The sequence below is a fragment of the Protopterus annectens genome, chromosome 14.part0, assembly GCF_019279795.1.
Source record: "Protopterus annectens isolate FY-2018-M chromosome 14.part0, PAN1.0, whole genome shotgun sequence".
In the NCBI taxonomy this organism is placed as follows: Eukaryota; Metazoa; Chordata; order Ceratodontiformes; family Protopteridae; genus Protopterus; species Protopterus annectens.
Genome location: NC_056748.1, coordinates 154,330,377 through 154,352,959, shown reverse-complemented (window position 1 = coordinate 154,352,959; position 22,583 = coordinate 154,330,377). Strand labels below are relative to the sequence as shown.

Genomic DNA, 22,583 nt, shown 5'->3' with positions numbered 1-22,583 from the left:
GTTTGAAATGTGAGGACATAATTTGATTCTGTCAAAAGGCTTAGGCTCCGCTCATTGGAAGTTACAGTGCAAACTTCCTGAACGCCATTGGAGAGCATGAGTTAACCTTTGAGAGTAACTGCATTTATCTGGGTGGTACTGTTGCTTCATGCTCCTGAAAGTCTTGCCGCTTGGTTAATTCTATCATTTGTATAAGTATTAATTTTGCTAAGAGTAATTGGGTACCCTGGTAAGAGTCTTAAAGTACCTGGCTGGTGGCAGTGAATCTACCTTATAGTCTGGGTGGAGGTGGCATAGCAGGTAAATCTGTGCCAGCCTTTCCTGTGTGTGTGTGTGTGTGTGTGTGTGTGTGTGTGTGTGTGTGTGTGTGTGTGTGTGTGTGCGTATGAAAATCAAATCTCAGAGTGTGTGTGTCAGCTACTTGGAACACAGACGCAGAGGACTGATTTCTACAGAGAGAACGGTGAAGTCTTATTTGGGGCCTGGAGAGGAAAACCCAGCCCCAGGTCTGGACTGTGATCCCTGTGTGCTCTTAAGGGAAATTGTGCTTGGTGCAGACAGCTGCATCTGAAAATACTGTGTGCATCTATCTTTGTTCCAAGTGAATGTTCCCCACTAGTGTCAGTCTGGCCCAGAGGAGGGATGTCACAGCCTCCATTTTCCTTTGTTGCAAAATATGGGAATAAAACAGCTCCACAGGTTTAATAACAAAATCCCCAACCAAACACAGGTACCAATGCTATTAAACAAAAAAAGTCACATTTAAAAGTATACAGATAATTCACTATACATAAATACTACATAATCACTATGTGAGCGTCACATTTAAAAGCATACAGATAATTCACTATACATAAATACTACATAATTACTATGTGAGCGTCACATTTAAAAGCATACAGATAATTCACTATACATAAATACTACATAATTACTATGTGAGTGTCACATTTAAAAGCATACAGATAATTCACTATACATAAATACTACATAATTACTATGTGAATGTCACATTTAAAAGCATACAGATAATTCACTATACATAAATACTACATAATTACTACACGAGTGTCACATTTAAAAGCATACAGATAATTCACTATACATAAATACTACATAATTACTATGTGAGCATCCTAATGTCAGCATTCTGATGCATCTGCACTCCATTTATGATTTTTGGGTTCCCCTTCTGCTTCATTATTTCTATCTTATCCCACTATAATTATCCACTGTCAGGTCTGCTGGCCTTTCCTACAGCCCCTAGAATATCTCCATTCTAAGGCTGGGGCCAGCATGGAACCTAAGTGCATTTTAGGGTGAGGGGACATGCCATTGACTGCTCCACCACAGAATTTTTTCCTTTATGACAAACTCCCTTAGTTCACCACATTTATGTCCAGCAGCTACTTCTCTCTGTGGACCACTCTAAGTACCTGGAGAAATGCACTCTCCACTGGAATGGGAACACCCACCCATCCTTGCCACTGCCTCAGACTCCTCAGCCAGTAACTAAACCCAGGCTGCCTGGGCCATGCTTTGGGCTTTATCCCTCTATGCCATGATGCTGGCTGTAGGATAGTTATTGTTAAAAAAAGTGGTATTGATTTATTAAAAACAATGTACTATGTAGACATGAGCATATATATGCACACTACATCATCATCGTGTCCCTAGACAGTACAGTGTATGAGAAGAAAAACATATTTATATACATATTTGCAGTTGGTTTACCAGGATAGTCCATTGGGCCAAAAGAACCCATTTTCAATGGAGTTGAATATATATGGATATATATATGTATCAATGGAGTTGAATATATATGGATATATATATGTACATATATATATATATATATATATATATATGTACATATATATATATATATATATATATATATATATATACATTCACTTTAGAAGCCCGAAATACTGAAATATCGAAATTCAGTATTTCGAGCCCATAAAGTGGATATAATGCATTCACATGTGAACAGTGCAGGTTTATCCACTAACTACACCAGCTATAAGTGAACCCTGCATTACCCACACATAAATTCATTAAACTGCATAAATAAATCACATCTTTTCTGTCAGTGAAATAAATGCATGGTATTGTATTAATAACCCTAGCGGACATGATTCCCTAATTTTCTTAGACTCAAAACTGCTAAAACAAAACATATCTAGACTGCACAAATTATTAGAAATTATTTCTATACAAGTTGAAGTAGCTCTGTTTTCCACTTTCTTCAGGTTATTTTTTTCTTCTCCTCACATTCTTCCAGGAATTAAGAATGGCTTAGCATGATACGAAAGCTTTATCTCAGAAGGTCTCTGCATCATGCTAAGCCATTTTAACGTTGTGACCTCTCTACCACTGTAAGTTTTCCCTTGCAGGAGACTCAGAGCAGACAAGAAAGTGTCTAATGCTCTTTAGGCATGTCGTTTCCTCTGGAAATAATGCATCTCCCAATTAGCTTGGTCAAGCAATTCAAAGAATCTCTTGGCCAAGTAAAATTTTACTTGAGGAGGAGAATGAGGCTGCATAAAAAGCCACGGTGGTCACCCACTCATTCCAAAAGAAGGACATGCTGCACAAGTTAGGCAAAAATGTGGGGTTGGGGGAATGTTCATATGTGTTGACATATATGTGCATGTCTGTAGGGGCATGAATGTTTGCATATGTGAGGAAGGGTGTAGCCAGGGTGGGGTGAAGAAGACAACTTCCCCAGGCTCAAAGTGTTGGGGGCATGATCAGCCACTCCCAATCACTCTGTAATGCACACTGACTTTTAAAAGCCAGTATTGCATTTGTGGTCAAACATGAGTGCTGCAAGGCTCTGTGTGTTGTATAAACATGTATCAACAGCTTGAGCATAGTAGCACTCCATGAGGGGTATAAACTGTAGCAACAAATTCCTACCTTTCTAGCAAGCAGTTTGCTACAGTTTAAAAGACAAAATATTTATTTTCTTTTTTTTTTTTTAATCTAGAAGCTGAGTGCCATGCAGGGTATAAACTGTAGCATCTGTTTGCTACAGTTTAAAAGAAATAAAAGATGTGGTTGCAACAGGCAGATTAGGTGGGCAATCAAGAGTATGGATGTGTGGCTGTGTAATGGATTTCAGTAAAGTACAGAGCAAGAATTAATCTAAATTCTTGAGTACAGTTATTTCTTTTATTATGTTAGTGTTTTTGCTCCTGTGCATATACTTTCAATAAAACTATCTAAAAAAAGGATCTGTGTGTATGTCTGTGTGATGTGAGATAGTGTCAGCTATGGTAGACAGAGTATGGCACTGCATGTGTAACATCTGTAAGCATAACTAGCTGGAGTTTTGTAAATAATTTATATCATTTGAACATCATACTGATTTGTACAGATGCTTGTGTTAAAAATGTACCAACAGTGGGTCCTGCTGGACAGAGAAGAAATATACAAGTAGGACAGTCTGCATTGTAACTGATGAAATGTATACATGTTAACAGAGGATGCTGGAAGGGAAGGGGTTAAACTCAGCCCAGCTAACTTTAAGAAAAATGGTCTGAAATTAAATGACTTGGTTTAGGCCATACAGATTTTATCTCAAATGTCTGAATGCAGCCAGAGATGCAATGTCTGGGCCGGTATCCTGCTCTTATTGTTCTTAATGGTGAACTCATTGCTACCCTTGGGTGACAGACAATGGCTGGTAAGTCTCTGCAGGAAGGATAAAAGGGTTTACATTTTTTACAGTCTCCAGCTGCTGGAATAAGCCTTAGCAAAATTCTAGGTGTGTATTGTGACACATCTGTGTCAGATCCTAGCTCAAGTTTCTAGCCAGGGGGTAGTGTGGGAATCACAGAGTCAGGTGACCAGATCTGATGTCATCTTGTAGCCAGCACTGAAATTCTATTTAAATACTAGTGAGAGATGTGATAGTGACACTCAGTACTCTATTTTGGAAATGACAAAGCCACTCACCCACTTCATCTTGCCTTACTTTAGTAAGTAACTTAACCATGGAACAGTAATTCTTCAGTCAGGAAAATATACTGAGATTAGTTAAAAGCATTGTTTTTCTGTATCTGTCTGAGTCTTTCCATCTGTGTTATTTTTTAAATTTCCTGTGAATTGAAACTTTGGTGTTTATTGTAAATAGTATTCTCATATTTTTTTCTGTTATTTATTATTAAATATATCTAAACCTTTCATTTTAGTTGGTCTTTTAGAAAATATTTTAACCCTTGAGAGTACCTGAGTTTATTCAGTGGCACTGTAGCATCACGCTCCTGAAAGTCTTGCCGATTGGTTAACACTACCATATATATATATTAATTTTACTGAGAGTAATTGGGTAGCCTGGTAAGAGCCTTAAAGTTGCTGGGTGGTGATAGTGAATCTACCTTACAGTCTTGGTGGAGGTGGCACAGCGGGTAAATCTGTGCCAGCCTTTTGTATGTGTGTGCGAAAAATCATATTTCAAAGAGTGTGTGTCAGCTACTTGGGACAGGGACACAAAGCACTGATTTCTACAGAGAGAAAGTGGAGTCTTATTTGAGGACTGGAGAGGAAGTCCAACCCCAGGACTGGCATGTGCTCTCTGTGTGCTCTTAATGGAAAATGTGATTGGTGCAGGGAGTTGCATCTGGAAATACTGTGTGTATCTATTTATATTCCAGGGAACATTCCTTACCAGTGTCAATGGTAAGGATAGAAGTTCCTTGATTACTGGCCCAGAGAAGGGGCGTTACATATTGGTGACCAGTGGTGTGGATATTAATTGAACTTATGTTGCCTGTACGCAGTTGTCACTAAAGGTGTGTACTCTCAGCAGCCACAAGATAAACACACAGGGTTTCAATTTTCACAACACTTTTATTAATTTTTGTTAGTTTATTTTACTCAGGGAAGGCAGGCAAAGATGTCAGCAGAGGATTATGGCAAGTTGACAGTGAACCAGTTGGCTAAGGCGTGCAAATCCAATGGACTGGTGCATGACATCTAACTAAAGAGGAAATTATTTCAGCCTTAGTTGCAGCTGTAGCACAGACCAGCAGCCAGGAATATACCCAGTTTGGTGATGGCAATGTGCAGCCCTCAGAAACAGGACAGTTCACCTTTTCCTCAGAGGATTTAAAAACCTGTCTGGAGTTAAAGAGACTTGAACTGAAGGCAGAACACATGGAATTAGAATAGGCAGAGAGACTTCAGCATTTGGAGGTCAAAGTAAATGAGAGACTGTGGTGTTTGGAGGCTGAAGAAAAGGAGAAGCAGCGTCCACATGAGAGGGGACATGCTGACCCTTCGACAGGAACCTGGAGGTAATGGGGAAGTGAATAATTGAATCTCAGAAGCAACAAAGGTCAGTAAACTTATTCCACAGTATACAGAAGGTGATCATTTTGATGGTTTTATTCATGTATTTGAAAGACTTTGTAAACAGTATAATGTTGACCGAGGGCTTTAGGTACATGCCCCTGACTCCCTTACTCCATGGTAAAGCTGTAACTGCTGTTCCTAAATTGTCTGGTACTGACTGTTTAAATTATGACAAGGTTAAACAATGTTTACTGGAATGTTTTAAGGTAACACCTGAAGCTTACAGAAAAAAAGTTTTGTAAGCATAGACTTAAGGCAGATGAAAGTGTATGTGATTATATTGCTGAGCTAAGCACTTATTTTCATAGGCGGGTGAGTGGGTGTCAGCTCACCACATTTGAAAGTCTAGCAGACCTTTTATTGAGGGAACAAGCCCTCAGCACTTGTCTGAGGACATGAGAATCTGGTTGACAGACTGGGAGTGTAATTCTGCAGATGAGCAGGGGAGAAAAGAGTATCTCTACTTAATAAGCAGGGCGCCGCTGCACAAGAAGGGGATACCCACTGCTTCACATTGCTATAAGAGAACCCATGGTGGGCAGCCTAAACAGGGGAAGCCACTAGTTCAGGTACATAGCCAGGATCAAGGTTTAGATGTTTTAAATGTAACCAGAGTGGCCATGTAGCATACAAATGTCCACTAAAGCAAGGTAGGGAACAAACGGTGAGGGAGCCAGCAGGTGGGAGTAACAGCATAGCAAGTGCACCAAACTATCACTGGAATTTGTATCCTATCTTAGTGGATGGAAAACGGGCCACTGCTAAGAGAGACACAGTCTCTGACATAACCATTGTGAAGCCTGCAGTGGTTAAAGAGGAACAGTACATGCTTGGGCAGTCCATTCCAGTCACAGCTTTAGGAGAGACCCCATTCCAAATACCTTTGACCAGGGTTCACCTTAACTGGGAGGGTGGAAGATGAAGCAAGGAAGTAGATGTGTTTGAGGATATCCCTGCAGATGCCTTGATAGGGAATGATTCTGATAATAAAGTACCTTGTGCGCATGCAGTTACACACAGCCAAGCCTGGAGACAGGTATGTGGGAATGGTAGCCTGGGTGGATCCAGGCAGACCCCACACATGATCTGGTACTGGTGATGTGGCTATTTCAGGGAAGGAGCTATCATTTAGCAATAAGCCACAGCTTCTGATAAGTACTGATGTTCCCTATAACAGGATGACTGCAAGGGCAGAGGTGAGTAGTAGTACCCAGGCTGACAGTGAGGCACCTCTGTCAGAAGATACCAGACCTCCTGTGGAAGGGAAGCTGGGAAGGGTAACCAAGGTAGAGTTGAGACAGGCTCAGCTGTCAGATCCTACATTACGAGGGTTGAGGGAGGTAGCTAAGGAGACACCTGATTCTCAAGAAAAAGGGGAGTCTGTATACTGGAACAAAAGGTTACTGTATAGAGTGTGGACACTTGAGAGAGGGCTAGAGGGTGAGGTAATACAGCAGTTGGTAGTGCCCTCAGCCTAACGTCTGGGACTTCTAGTCATAGCCCATGACATTCCTTTTGCAGGTCATATGGGCATAAAGAGTACCAAGAGGCATATCATGCAGAACTTTTATAGGCCTGGGATTGCAAGGGATGTAATAGGATACTGCTGGACCTGTAAGTACTGCCAAAAAGTAGGCAAAGCAGGAGACAAGGTCAAAGCTCCTTTGATGCCTTTACCTGTGATTGAGGAGCCATTTCAGAGGGTAGCTATGGATGTTCTGGAACTTCTGAATACCCCAAGTTCCACAGGGAAGAAATATATCCTAGTGGTAGTAGATTATGCTACAAGATACCCTGAGGCAGTGGCTCTGTCCTCCATTGAGGCAGAGAAGGTGGCAAATCCTGTCTTAGACATTTTCAGCAGGGTAGGTTTTCTGAGAGAAACACTGACTGACAGAGGTGCCAATTTCATGTCAGACCTGTTGGCTTGTCTGTGAAAGCACCTAAAGACTACCCCCTAACACCCCCAGACTAATGGTCTTGTGGAGATGTTATACTCTGCACTAAAGACCATACTACAGGAATTTGCAGACCAGTTTAAGAGAGAGTGGGTAAATATTTGCCCCATCTACTGTTTGCATAAAGAGAGGTACCCCAGGAATCCACAGGTGTTTCACCCTTTCAGATGTTGTATGGGCATAGGGTGAGGCAGAGGCAAAAACTGTCCCATAAGGAGTCTGTTGTAGCATATGTCCTAAACCTCAGGGCAAAGCTCAGAGAACTCATGGCTTGGGCCAGGAGAACCTGGCAGGAGCCCAACAGCAGAAAAAGGTCTGTAATGACAATAATGCTTGAGCCCAAAAATATGCTGTAGGACAGCAGGTTATGGTGCTCATTCCTGTCTGGCACAATAAGCTGCAAACAGCTTGGGAAGGACCATTCAAAGTGGTAAGGAAAGTCAGTGATGTTAACCACATGGTAAAATGGCTAGGAAGGAGGCATGGGCACAAACTGTATCATGTTAACATGATGAAGTCTCACCATGACAGGGAGGCCATTGTGCTGAGTATTTGCAGTGGGTGGCAGGAGGAGTCTAAGGGGGATCTGGTGACTTAAATCCTCATTGAGGCTCGGACTGACACCAAATTGGAAGTGTTAGCAATGTTCCAGTGCATATCCACCACATAGGTTTGAGAAACCCAAGCAGTGTTACAGGAGTCTGGGGATATGTTCACTGAGAAACCTGGGTGCACTCACCTAGTGCAGCATCGTAGTGAGGGCAGCAATGCCAAAGCAGATGGGTTCTCAAGACAGGATATGGGTTAATATATTCCCAGACAGGGTCATTTCTCTCAAGCAATGTTATCTAGGGTCACCTGAAAAACTAGCTTGAGTCTTCAAGGGAGGGAAGAGATGCCATGATGTGAGGTAGTGCCAGCTATGCCAAAGAGAGTAGAGCAGTGCATGTGTAACAAATGCCCGCATAACTAGCTGGAGTTTTCTAAATAACTTTGTGTCATTAGAATATCAAACTGATTTGTACATATGTGTGTATTAAAATATATTTCTAAAGTTGCTTGTGTTAAAAATGTATCAACAGTGGGTCTTGTTAGACAGAAAATAAATATACATGTATGTCAGACTGTATTGTAACTGATGAAATGTATACATGTTAACAGAGGATGCTTGAAGGGGAGAGGTTAAGCTCAGCCCAGCTAACCTTAAGAAGAACAGCCTGAAATTAAATGACTTGGTTTAGCCCATAAAGATTTTATCTGACAGGGCTGAATGCAGCCAGAGACATAATGTCTGGGCTGGGATCCTGCTCTTATTGGCCTCAGCGGTGACCTAATAGCTACCCTGGGGGACAGTGAATGGCTGGTTAGTCTCTGCAGGAAGTACTGAAATTGTTTTACAGTCTCCAAATGCTGGAATAAGAATTAGCAAAGTTCTAGGTGTGTATTGTGACACATCTGTGCCAGATCCCGGCTCAAGTTTCTAGGCATGGAGTAGTGTGGGAATCACAGAATCAGATAACCAGATTTGATGTCATCCTGTAGCCAGCACTGAAATTTTATTTAAATACTAGTGAGAGATGTGACAGTGACAGTGACACTCAGCACTTGTTTTGGAACTGACAAGATCACTCACTCACTTCATCTTGCCTTGCTTTAGTAAGTAACTTATCTATAGAACAGTAATTCTTCAGTCCATAAGGAAAATATAGTGAGATTAGCTTAAAGCATTGTTTTTCTGTACCTGTCTTGTCTGAGTCTTTCCATCTGTTTTATTTTTATGTTTCCTGTGAACTGAAACTCTGTTTTTTTATTGCCAATTCTGTTAGAAATGCTACATGTAAAGAAATCTTAATCCCTCCACACCACACGCTCCAGTGACCTCAACCTCATTACCAAAGTCAACAGAACATGCTGGAGGGACAGGTTCATAACCCAGAGACTGCCCTTGCTATGGAATAGACTTCCCATACATGTCAAACAGAGCACCTCACTGGCCCTCTTCAAGAGAAACCTTGATGAGTGGATGGAAAATAGAAACTTCACCCTGGGATCACTACAGTGACTCTAGTCGACAGAGGCACTGAGAACTTAGGTTGGGTGGCATGATGTCAGGGTAATCCTGTGGGTTAGATTTGTAAAGGCTCCAGGGCCATTAGTCTAGTACACACCTAAACACCTATAAATAGATACTCAGTATTTTCATGTTTTTTTTTAAATATTTACTATTAAATGCTTCTAAACCTTTCATTGTGGTTGATCTTTTAGAAAATATTCTCAGCCTTGAAAGTACTTGTATTTATTTTGTGACACTGTAGCATGACACTTGTGAAAGTCTTGCCAATTGGTTAACACTACCATTTGTATAAGTATTAATTTTACTCAGAGTAATTGGGCATCGTGGTAAAAGCCTTAAGGTAGATGGCTGGTGGCAGTAAATCTGTGCCAGCCTAGTGTGTGTGTGTGTGTGTGTGTGTGTGTGTGTGTGTGTGTGTGTGTGTGTGTGTGTGAAAATCAAATCTCAAAATGTGTGCGTCAGTTACTTGGAACAGGGACACAGAACACTAATTTCTCCAGACAGAAAGATGAAGTCTTATTTGGGGCCCGGAGAGGATGTCCATCCCCAGGACTGGAGTGTGCTCTCTGTGTGCTCTTAAGGGAAATTGTGCTTGGAGCAGACAGCTGCATCTGAAAATACTGTGTGTATGTACTTTTATTCTAAGTGAACATTCCCCATCAGTGTCAGTGGAGAGGATTGAGGCTCTTTGATTACTGGCCCAGAGGAGGGAAGTCACAATGTGTGTGTGTGTGTGTGTGCGTGTGTGTGTGCATGCATGCATATATCTGCAAGCACACATGCATTTTTGCATATGCACACTCACGTGTGTGTGTGTGTGTGCATGTGTGTGTGTGTGTGTGTGTGTGTGTGTGTGTGTGTGTGTGTGTGTGTGTGAGTTTCTAAATGTATGTGCGAGAGTAGGTGGGTGCCTCAGCTAATGAGATGCATGGGCCACTAGAAAGAACATGTGCATGTTCACTTCTGACAGCAAAGTGAACAGCACTAGTGTTCAATTCAGAGGCATGCTAATGTGCCCATAATAAGGTAATTCTCACTGAGGTCATACCTGCCTCTGAATTACATTCTTGCCTTTATGCTAATCGAACAATCCACCTTGTATTATTATCAGGAACGGTATACATTTTAGCGAATCCCAGGGTATTTGTGAGGGCTCATAAAAAGACTCAGGTTTATAAAAAATGACTTTATTCTGCCAGTTCTAGATTAGAAAAGGATAATAAACAATGGAAAGCTAAATGCTGTAATTCCCAATGTGTCTCTGTATAGTTTTTGTCATGACACACACTTAGAAAATATGGTTGATATTTTAAAGAACCAAAGGCATAAACAAAAACCAACAAAGCAATTTGAATATATTCAATTTACTTTTTTTAAACAAAACTAACAACTTCAAATGTAAGAAATATTACTGAAAATTTAAAAAAATGAACTATAAAATTATAGTCCTGCTACTTTAAGCAGGGAGATTATAAACGCCCTACTGGGGGAGTTACTCTGTCAAAAGTCCTACTTATGAGATATACCAACTCCCAAGCTTTCAGTAAATAAGAGACAGAGTAAGTAATTTGTTTTCCAGCAAAAGTACACATTCCTCTTAATCTAAGGCAATATTTAGTATATTTAATATTGGAGGAGCTGCAAGGAGCTCGGCCCCTGCAGAAACAACATAATATAAAAATACTATTATTATTATTATTATTATTATTATTATTATTATTATCATTATTATTATTATTAGGGGTCTGTCTTCTTGCAGTGTACCACTTCCCGTCACAGAAGACTTTACAGTTTTTTTTACATTTCAGAGTTTGCAGTTACATGCAAAACTGTTCATGTGATTATGCCAGTTCACTCTCTCAGTTTAATGAATGTGAAGAAATTAATTTACTATTTGCAAATTCTCTTCTGAAGGTCTGTATTGAAATCAATGTAAAGTAAATATATTTGTAAGAATGTGCAGCAACTTAGAAAGGCTGCATAGTCAGGCATATATCAACGGTAAATCATTCAATTTTGCAGATTGCAGAACTTCAGACATATGAAATGGATGTGAAATTCTCTTAGATACCCATATTTGATTATTCCTTTAATGCTTAACATGATGCTTTTTACATGTTTTGTCAAAATATCTTTTTTGGGTGTTCTTTTTAAACTTATTTACAGCTAACTGTGATACCATGCAGTTGTTTTTGTCCAGTTTCCATAATTAATGCTGTTGACAACTTATGAGTTTCTTAATTTTATATTTAAGCAAGCCATTGATACAATTTTTTGCAGTTTCAGCATAGTAATTAAGCAAAAGTAACTTAGTGACAGGGAAATCAAGAATGAGAAAGGAAACACAAGTAATGACTACGCACATCACTGATTTTCATGTCACTGAAACTACTTTTGATGAATTCACATCCAACAAAAATCATAACACTGTTTAAGACTCCCAAAGAAGATCAGACTTGAATGATGGGCATTCATGCAAATACTTTTAAATAAAAGCTTTCTTATTCACTTAGTAATATAAATTCCCTTTATATGATTCATTGCTTGGATTATGCTGTCTTTGCCTATACTTCACTGTAAAGGTGACTTTACTTAGCCTTTTATCCATTTAAACATTTCAGAAACCCTGCATTATTCTTACCCTAATATATTTTTATCCTTTTCTGAAAGAAAAGCACCAGAAGTCATGCAAATGCTGTGGCAGCCCATTAACATCATCTATGAGAGAGCCTTCAATGGAAGGACCCCATGACAAGCATGCTACGGCCTAGCATTTTATTGTTGCTGCTGCTGTTGTTTTCCCACTGAATCATCCCCTAGAAAAAGCATGCAACAACCTCAAACATTTACAGCTTATGTATTCTCATATATGCTGGTTAACACCTTCTTTCCATAGGCATTATCATGTTGTTCTGCAAGCAGATAATTACCATTCCTAATCCAGTATATCACATGCTGCAATATGAGTTTTCTGTGACCTACACAGAGATTTGGAAAAAATACAGTCTTTCAAATTTATTTAAATAAATATTAAATTCAAACAATCCCAGGAAACCACAGTATTGGGGCTTCATAAATACCTTTTTGGAGAAGGCCCACAGACTAAATTGCATCCAAGTGACACCAAATCAAAGAAGACAAGACAGAGAGATAGCAAGCTACAGAACATTCTCTGACAGAGGACACCGAGACAGACACAGCTCCAACTCCTACCTGGAACATGGAAATGTTTAGGGGCTTGAGCGAATGTTGGGGTTAACGGGCGACTGTCTGACCGGTGGGGGAGTGGGGAATTCCGACCACTGGACGGCTCATTGCCTCCAATAAGAAAAATGAAACAGAAATGAGAGGAAAACACAGCAATACAAAAGTGTACACATTTGTAAAACAAAAAAAGAAAACATAATATGTTATAAAACATGCAAACTACATCAATAGATGGTTTAGTCGTGCACAATTTTTTATTTGTGTTGTTAAGCATGGTTAAATACTAATAATATTAAAAAAGCATGAAATGAATCTTTAGCTTACAAAGTATGTTATACAACTTGTGGCATATAACCTTACAGATTTACAAATTTCATCCTGCAGCTAAGCAGTTAAACATGTTGCAATGGTATAAATAATTGTGCTGTTTTAGGGCTGTCAAGCTTTATTTCTTTACAGTTGTCACCAGTAATGATAACATCATGGCAAGACACTTGCTTAGGAAAAGCATGACTTTGTTACTAAAGATCACATTGAAACTGAAAAAGGAATTCTCTTACTGCCAACAGCATACAATGGGATTTTGTATACGTGTGCAACTTTTTAAACTTAAGTAATGATTTGAAGTATTTGACACATAAACTTTGCTATGCATCCATTCATTGCAAGAGTTTATAGAGCTACTGCTTTATGCCAGTAAATAACGATACAAGACCTTCCAGAGAAAATCCACACCAGTGGAAATTTAAGTTTATTTAGTTTCTTTTGCTTTGTTGCTAGGCAAAGGTGACTGGGATAGCAATATACATATGTTACAGTAGTATAAAATGAGGGACTACTGAGAAAGAACAAGCCATCACAAATGTCTTATTAAGAACGTTAGTGAAATCACTTTGCATTCATACATGTCTACAAATTACTTACTATGTCATCAAAATGGAAAAAGTATGAATTCATTTCCTGATACCTGAATCAGAGATGTTTTGCTTCATATTCATTATGTGTAACTCATATACATGGCTAACTGATTCAAACAATCAGAACAATTAAAGTAGGGTCAAGTAAGAACTGCTTGCATGAAATACCTTTACTTTGCTGAGGTGTAGGAAAATCTGTTGTTTGCAGTCATGTCATTTAAAGGAAAACACCACCTTAGAAATAAAACAATCTAATTTTTCACTCTCTCTGTTTTCTGAGTTATTTTAATATCACAAAATCACTCTGACTGCTTCTTATAGAATTTTAATATATTTTCTGCAAAATGGCTGTCAATGGGGCTTGACATACCAATGTGATCTTATTTTCTCCAAGCCTTTCTCCTTCCCATAATTCATTTCAAGTCTGCTTTATACGAGCCATGCTAGACATAAGGAAATAGTGGTGTATTCCAATGCCATTGATACATAATTGGAATAGTCTCAGTCCCTGTCATTTTATATACTGTCTGTAACAGGACTGCTTCTTTTAGTTCTTGAATGGCCCTCATTTGTGTGTGTGTCTCAGGCCTTGTTTTACAATACACTAAGGAATTATACAGCTGCAGCCAAAACAGTTGCTAAATTGCAGGCCTTTGTTCAAAATACCTTTTTGTAGTCTAAGATGAATTGACAGACCTTCCTCTTACACTTTGTTAAATGTTCTGATACTTTATAAGAATTATGAGAGAAATATTTTCTGGCTTTTCTCTAAATGTCACAGACATCTTTGATACTACTCATCTAAAAATGTAAAGTAGTATAAACAACAAACATTTAAAGTTTAAAGCTTAGCATTTCATTACTGTGATACTGCTTATGTAAATTTGTCAAAAGAGGTGACAACTGTCTTTGAACCACTGACTGATCTAATTGCTCTGTTTTGCTATGAAAGGCATGGATGGCTACATTGGAAGCAGTTGTGAATCAGTGCAACTTCTCTTTCTCTCTGCAATAAAGACAATGGAAAACAGTTTCACATCTCTGTCTTGTTTATAGAAGCCTGAGCTCCTGACTACAAATGTATCTATGTCTTGGTTTGTCATGCAAGTGTAGACAAATTCCTGTGCAACTTATGTGAGAAGTTAAGCTTTAAAAAAAGTGGGTGGTCCTTCCCTTCCTTTGATACCAAAGTGAGGAAAAGACAGTTTTATAAAGTACAAGCAGGTTACACAGTACCGGAATCATACTGTAGGGAGAAAAGCACCCCAAGACTTGAGTTAAAGTGTATAAGAAGGTGGAGTTTTCCTTTAAGTCACTTGAGAAGAGTACATTTTGAGTTTAAGTCATGAAAAAAGTAACAACCAACAATCTAGCAAGTTAATCATGTCAGACTGTTATGACATAAGCAGATATGGCAAAGAAAAGGACAGATAAGAAGAATAGTGTGAATTGTTCTTAAATATATATCAACACACTGCTTAGAGAAAAGATAAACTGTGTAGGTTCCTAAATACTACAAGGCATTATGTCAAGTGTGTGTGTGTGTGTGTGTGTGTGTGTGTGTGTGTGAGAGAGAGAGAGACAGCACAGACACATATGCAAAGCCATGTGCAATACATGTGAGTTATACTGAGGAACTACTGACAACATTAAGAGCCTGAATTCTCTCTGAATTCCAGTGCTAAAACTTTATTACAAATGATGTTAAAACATAATTTGGCATCCCCAATGCATTGCATGACAATTCTAGCACACGTCAACAGACCATTACGTGAAGATATGGATTATAAATGCTGAATGTTCTGTTGTTTTCTAATATTCTGCATACGAATCGGTCAAATACTATCCTGTACGGCTCTACCTATGTAAATGAGTGGTTTACGGACATCCACAATAAGTTCTTCAGTTAAAATAAGTCTACAAAAATCTGGCATAACAAAGGGCTTAATTTTAAAAAGGTATGAGACATCTGCTTACATCCCTGCTCTGCAGACTGCATTACTCATATGAATTCATTTATCTAAAAATGTACTTTGTTTCTTTCTTTAGGGATATACTCATGTACAAAGATGAAGAACTATGTATTATACTTCTTTGGGGAACAAAAAGGCAGTTTGAGAAGCTAGTCACTGCAAACAGATCTGACAATAATAAAAAATATTTTGTGTAGTCCTTTTATAACAGTGTGGTTTTGCAGTTTACTTTACTTTCTCTGCTAATTATATTAATAGGAAATCTAACTTTTTAAAATTAAGCCCATTATGTAGAATATAGAGCACTCAACTGTACATTATTAAATGCATACTAACAACTATAAATAAGCAAACTATCCTGTAAATATTTACCACTATTAGTCAAAACTCATAATCAAATCATGCAAAATATCTTGTTAAAAAAGGTGAAACATTCCTTTATTTCAGGCAATGCAAACTTAAAAACTGCTGTGTTGGAACATACCTATGCAGAATGCGGCTATAAAAAAGACCAGACAAGAAAACAGTAAACAAATGTAGGAAATTAAAACAAACTAGCATGCTGCACAAAAGCAAGGAGTAATCATATACACTTCCAGAACCATCATATCTGTATAAATTCTAGAATATCTGGGCTTTAAGCACTGATGGGAACTACACTGTGTTTAAATCGTGCACTACAGATAACTTAAATAACATTACGGGGTGTTTGAAACATTTGCAGCGCAGATCTCAACTGTAGCTACATATTAAGCTATGTGCTTCTATATCAGAGTTCAAACTAGCACTTTTTCAGAAAGGAAAGGAATACAGTTTATGTTCAAAACTTTTACGTAATCTAGTATTTGCACAGGATATTAATTTTTTTCTGTTAAAACACTTTTTAGGATTTTGTATCAAAAACTGCATTTACTGCATGTCTTCAGCAGGCAATCAAATTAAACAGTAATAACAGACAATTGTTAAGTTTCATAACAGACGTTACAGCATACAGTAGTACAAATTGTGTCATGACCCATTTAAAACCTAATTAAAAATGCCATCACTTACTAAGCTGTATACCAAAACACATTTCATTTTGTTCATTATTTTATTATTTACCAATTTATACTATCATTTTCAAGAGCACAGCTAAGGCATACAGTGGAGCCATGCTGGTGTGTGGGTGCATGCACACTCAATCCCAACATCCATGCCTTCCTGATACAGTTCCTGTTTACATTACAACAAAAGTAACATGTCAGTTAGAGCAGGTATCCAGGTCCCCCTAAATCTTCCAGTGAGGAAGGCAAGGAAGCAGTTGACCCCCAAACCTTCCAAACTTACCGTAAAAAAACATTTTTGAACACCTACCTAGTCTACACCACTGCCCAGTCCCATAGTCAAAAACGGGCTGTAGCTAAAGGTCAGTTTGAGAGAGCAGCATGTATATGGTTTCTGACTTTGAACATTTTCTAGATGAGTGTATGTTTAAAAAAATATGTTTTTGGCAAGAGACTACCCTACCTCATTAATAAATCAGCTAATGTACGAGGTTGTGAATAAAAGGGGAACTGTAAACTCCACTCCACTGTTACAAACTGATAATTCACCAATACTGAACTTAATCAGTAATGAAAACAAAGCTGTTAGTCTTGACTATATGGATATAAATGCTAGTGAACACCAGCTAAGAAACAGCGGACATATGACTGTCAGGGATTCAAGGATCACTACTTAAGTACTGGCAGATCTAGTATCAAGAATATTTTAATGAAAAACTGGATAATTTTTAAAAGTGATAGGCTGGTGGGGCAAAAACTGGGTGACAGGCCGAATGTCATATATAAAAGAGGATATCATTTAAAAACTATTTTGGAAAGGGCAAACAATGTGAATGCAAATATTACCAATAGTAAAGGCACTAGAATGAGTAACTGTGGCCGCTGTTCATTTTGCTTCTACATAACGGTTGGACAAACATTTCAGATTAACAACACAAAGTTTAATATGAAAGGAATCGATAACTGTGAAACAGTTGGGGTAGTGTATGCTGGATTATGTCAACACTTCAGGTTTTTATACTGGAAAAAACAAATGTAAGTTAAAGGAAAGAATACATGAACATATTAATGATATCAAAAAATAGAGAAACTACTGCCCTAGCCAAACAGTTTCCAGATCATCAATTTAAATTCTTTACCATTGAGAAACTAAATGTAAATGAAAGGGGAGGCTCTTGGCTACTATTACTCGAAGAACGCAAACTTTATTGGCAAATTTATTTAAATGCAAATACCTGGCGTGGTTTAAATGACCACATTTCTATTAGTTGCCTTTTAAAATTAAAAACATTGGAAAGATAAAACAGTCATTAAAATATTATATAACATTTTATTAAGTCACATTAATTGGATGATTTTGTACACAGAATAAAAGATAGTTCTACTGCTAAATTTATGCTCATGGAAAAATTGGCTTATTTATTCCTCGAGTGACATTCGGTTTAATAGAACAAAATGATTTAAAGATGTGCACGTACATACAGTGCTACATTTTTGTATTTATGCTTGTGATTGGACATAATTAGTGTACACTACACATCATGTTTATTTAATCTGGTCTACATTGTATGTTTATTAAAATGTCAAGAACCTCTGTTGGTTAAAAACAAAGAGTGAGTGCCTTAAAGTTTTCATGATTGGTTCTACTTTGCCTAACATTGCTAGGTGGTAAAGAGGTTTTCTACTTCTAATAAGCTAAGATGATCGGTGTAGAGATAAGAACCAATGATAGTTTGTAAACTAATTTCTGGGACAGTCTATGGATATCTGTAATCATCCCACTTGAAATCATTCCTTCCCTCTTTATTCATCTCCCACTTCACTTTCCTTCCTACTAGTTCCTTCCCTACAATTATGCTATTTGTTCTAACTTCCTGGTATTACTATGAAAATCAGCTACTGCTCTCCATACCCCTCCAATTCCTGCCCCCTGTAATCTGATACTATTTCCTTCTCTTTTTTCTACCCTTCTCTCTTATCCCCCCTCAGACTGTAACTTGTCTAACCACTGCCATAATTTCCATACAAGACCACCATCAACAATTCTTTGGCATTTTTAATACACTGCTCTTATCAACCTATTCAACACTTACTACTTATTTGAAATGCCTCATTTTCCAAGACCTCTCACTTGCACTGCAATTTAATATCTCTTTAACCTTTTTGTATAAACTTTTTATTGGATTTATTGTATAATATGTACTGTAAATTTTGTACTTCCATAATTTGTACTGTGATTTTTTTTTTTAACTTGCATAATTTGTACTGTGCAGCTTTTCTCGCCGGGACTCCACCAAAAAAGGGCACAAGCTCAGTCGGACTATCCCGGTCAACAAATGTCAAAATAAAATAAATAAATAAAATGTAACGTTGACTGGACAAATGATTTGTCCAATACTAACTCTGTGATGCTTCTGAATTCAAATGATCGGTGCTTTTAGTAGAACTTGTGATTGGCTGAAAGGGATTTCTTTGGTACATTTTTAAAAAAAATGATGATTGGATTAATTGAAAGGCTTGCTAGTGATGTGTTTTTAGTCTTTCTTATTTAAGTTTAATGTTTTAAATTGTATTTATTATGAAGTTTTATGACTGAATACAACAAAAGAGCTAAATTTCCTCAACAATAAACCATTGGTTGGGGTTATTTATGTTTACATTACTGTTAATTCAGTTAATAGCCAAAGTCGGAGTCTGTGTGGATGGGTGATGTTCATTTTTATTAGTCTGATTTTTGGCCTTTTCACTTTGTGGTACTGAATAACTGCCTCCTAGACCTAAAGTACAAAGACACTCTAAGAGATTAGGAAAGTGAGTGTCAGTCTGAGAGTAAAGGATCTTGGTTATTAAACAGCGGATTGCTGCTGCTGTTGCAGGGCCTTCCAAACCTTGTTGGTTTATTTAATATGGTCTCATTTATCTCTTATTGCTGTAGTCCAGTTTTTCTAAAAGTAAATCCAGGACTTGAAATCATATGTGTTACTATATTTTGATACTGAGGAATGAAATAAGAGTTTTAGAACCTATACATTTTCACTTCACTTCCAAGTTTCTATTGTAAGTTTCCAAACAGGAGCACAAACAGAAGAGAAGCAATAAGCTTAGCATTCCACATTTTATCCTTCTCATATTCAATGTAGAATTGTTTGCATAATCGTGTTGACTTTATTAGAACTATGCATGTATCTGTATCGCTAAAAATCATCAGCAGCATCATATCCATATTTTGATCAAGGGAATATCAATCTTGTCTACAGTCTGATTTTCTTTTGCAATATTTTTTGCTTTAAAAGCTGGATCTACTACACGATTAGTAAGATCTTCAGTTGCTGCAGAATTTCACCCTAATACTTAGCCGTACGGATTTGCTACAAGACCCTTAATACTGAAGGTTTAGGGGCACACACATGTTTACCAACCATATCCATTAGTCTACTATCCTCATCTGGCTGCAAGCTGTTAAGGGCTGCTAGCTGTTTCCTCCACGGTGGGATATTTCTGTAAATAATGTAAGATTTTAAAAGATTTGATGCTGTTCCAGGACTATACTGAAACTATCTGTACTTAAAGAAGCAGATAACTGAGAATTTGGCTTTTGTACCAATGCAAACCCCCCCCCCTCACTCACACACACACACACACACACACACACACACACACACACACACACACACACACACACACACACAAATAAATTAGGAAATAGCTGAGGGCTTTGGGGACTCAAGATTCATTAAGGATGCACATTTCTGTTTCACACAACACATCACCTTCCTACCAGGACAGTGGTAGTGCTGTGAGCCTCCATACTATGAAAAATAAACTGTAATTCAAACAACTAACAACAATTTTTGTAACAGCTGTAACTCCTTTAAAGCATTTTTAATGGAAATTTCACCACTATGAACTCCCACACCTTGGCTGCATATATACTAACTATAAGAATGTGAAGTAGGGACAGGATCTGAGATCGCACAACATTAGACTTACAATGTACTCCCACAGAAATGACGTTGCTCTGCAGATCACAGTTATGGCCCTGAGAATTTCAACAGATACCCACATACAATTTGCTAACTCCCGAGTTACTGTGCTGCTTTGCAACAGTGAGTACCTCATCAAAATATATATCATCAGGAGAAACTACCAGAAAAAGGGACTCTTCCACCTCAGAGTCAAGCAGTAAATCTCAAAGAGGAAAAAACCTGATCACCATAAGCTAAGCACTGTTTACTCTCCACATCACACTTAGAACATAAGACAGCAGGAAAAGGTACCCTCAGTCTGTTATTAACCATTTCATAAAAAGGACTAGTCAGACTAATTAAAGCTTGGGTATGCGTTTTTAAAAAAGGGCAATCCTCCCTGGTAAACCTGTCATAATCAAGCATCAGGGTATATGAGGGCACACTTTCTGATGTCTGGGGTCCATACATTTGAGAGCTGGCCATCCATGGCATAATCATGGTGAACACCAGCACATGCACTGTAACAAGAGAGAGGTCAGACATCTAGGTACTAGTCCTCAACCAAAATAGGATGTGTAACAGCTGTAGAACCACAAAAAGGTAATGACTGTGACTTCAAATGACACCTGGTCAATTCCCAAGTCTAATGTAAGCAAACAAGATAAAGAATCCTGTTCCGGTACTGTTGTCTCTCTTGAGTACCACCAGAGCATTGTTGGGGCAGTGTGTGAACAAGCAGGGTGACCAGAATAAATTTCAGCCATTAGACAGAAGGAATACAGCTGAAAGTTGAGAGGGTCTCATGAGGACAAACAGGCAAGGAGTTCCTAATCACCAATGACTGGCAGAAAGGCGAACATAATGCCTGCCTATGTGGTTGTGTTTTTTTTTGTTTTTTAGCAGACTTGCTAAGTACCTTCAATGACTGACAGAAAGGCAAACATAATGCCTGCCTATGTGGTTGTGTTTTTTTGTTTTTTTTAGCAGACTTGGTAACTACCTTCAATGATTGACAGAAAGGCAAACGTAATGCCTGCCTATACGGTTGTTTTTAGCAGACTTGGTAACTACCTTCAATGATTGACAGAAAGGCAAACGTAATGCCTGCCTATACGGTTGTTTTTAGCAGACTTGGTAACTACCTTCAATGACTGACAGAAAGGCGAACGTAATGCCTGCCTATACGGATGTTTTTAGCAGACTTGGTAACTACCTTCAATGACTGACAGAAAGGCAAACGTAATGCCTGCCTATACGGATGTTTTTAGCAGACTTGGTAACTACCTTCAATGACTGACAGAAAGGCAAACGTAATGCCTGCCTATACGGTTGTTTTTAGCAGACTTGGTAACTACCTTCAATGATTGACAGAAAGGCAAACGTAATGCCTGCCTATACGGTTGTTTTTAGCAGACTTGGTAACTACCTTCAATGACTGACAGAAAGGCAAACGTAATGCCTGCCTATACGGTTGTTTTTAGCAGACTTGGTAACTACCTTCAATGACTGACAGAAAGGCGAACGTAATGCCTGCCTATACGGATGTTTTTAGCAGACTTGGTAACTACCTTCAATGACTGACAGAAAGGCGAACGTAATGCCTGCCTATACGGTTGTTTTTAGCAGACTTGGTAACTACCTTTTCCCTTTTCCTTTCTTTACTCTGCTTCTCAAAATATTTTTTCTTAAATATAGGTTTCCTTTAAGGAGTGGAAATAGAAGGTGAATATGAAAGGGAGAAGCAACAGCTTGTATGTACTTGTGCTTGAGTACGTCCTGTACATTTCAAGTACTCCTAGCAAACAATTTTCAATTAAATTCAGCTCAACACTTTCAGTTCTCAGAATTAGTGCTTTCACTAAATATATTACATGCTTCTGCTCAAAACGTATGCCTGCCTTCAAACTAATCAGCTAGTGTTAAAGTTAGCACAGGCAAATAAGGGTAATACAGAGGGGGGGGCTTCATCAGTGTCATGTGTCAGGGTTGGTTGTGCCCTCCCCCTGAACCACCTTACTCATACAGTTTAATAATAATTCCAATCCTAACTCCAAGTCTAAATATAATTCTCATCTTAAC

The 22,583-nt window shown here is 38.2% G+C and overlaps 1 protein-coding gene across 30 annotated transcripts in view; it reads right to left on the bottom strand.

The window, feature by feature from the left end:
- ABLIM1 (actin binding LIM protein 1) overlaps positions 1–22,583 on the bottom strand; it is a 2,317,257-nt gene that overhangs the window by 304,931 nt on the left and 1,989,743 nt on the right. For 12 of the 30 annotated variants that reach the window (XM_044055908.1, XM_044055905.1, XM_044055898.1 and 9 more), the window contains 2 exons: positions 15,978–15,992; positions 12,610–12,714 (listed from right to left, as the gene is read on the bottom strand). The exons of 10 other annotated variants lie outside the window; for them this stretch is intronic. In XM_044055908.1, the coding sequence (XP_043911843.1) occupies positions 12,610–12,714; positions 15,978–15,992 (120 nt within the window). The remainder of the gene's footprint in view (positions 1–12,609; positions 12,715–15,977; positions 15,993–22,583) is intronic. 8 more of the 30 variants (XM_044055914.1, XM_044055906.1, XM_044055907.1 and 5 more) reach the window with 2 other exon arrangements.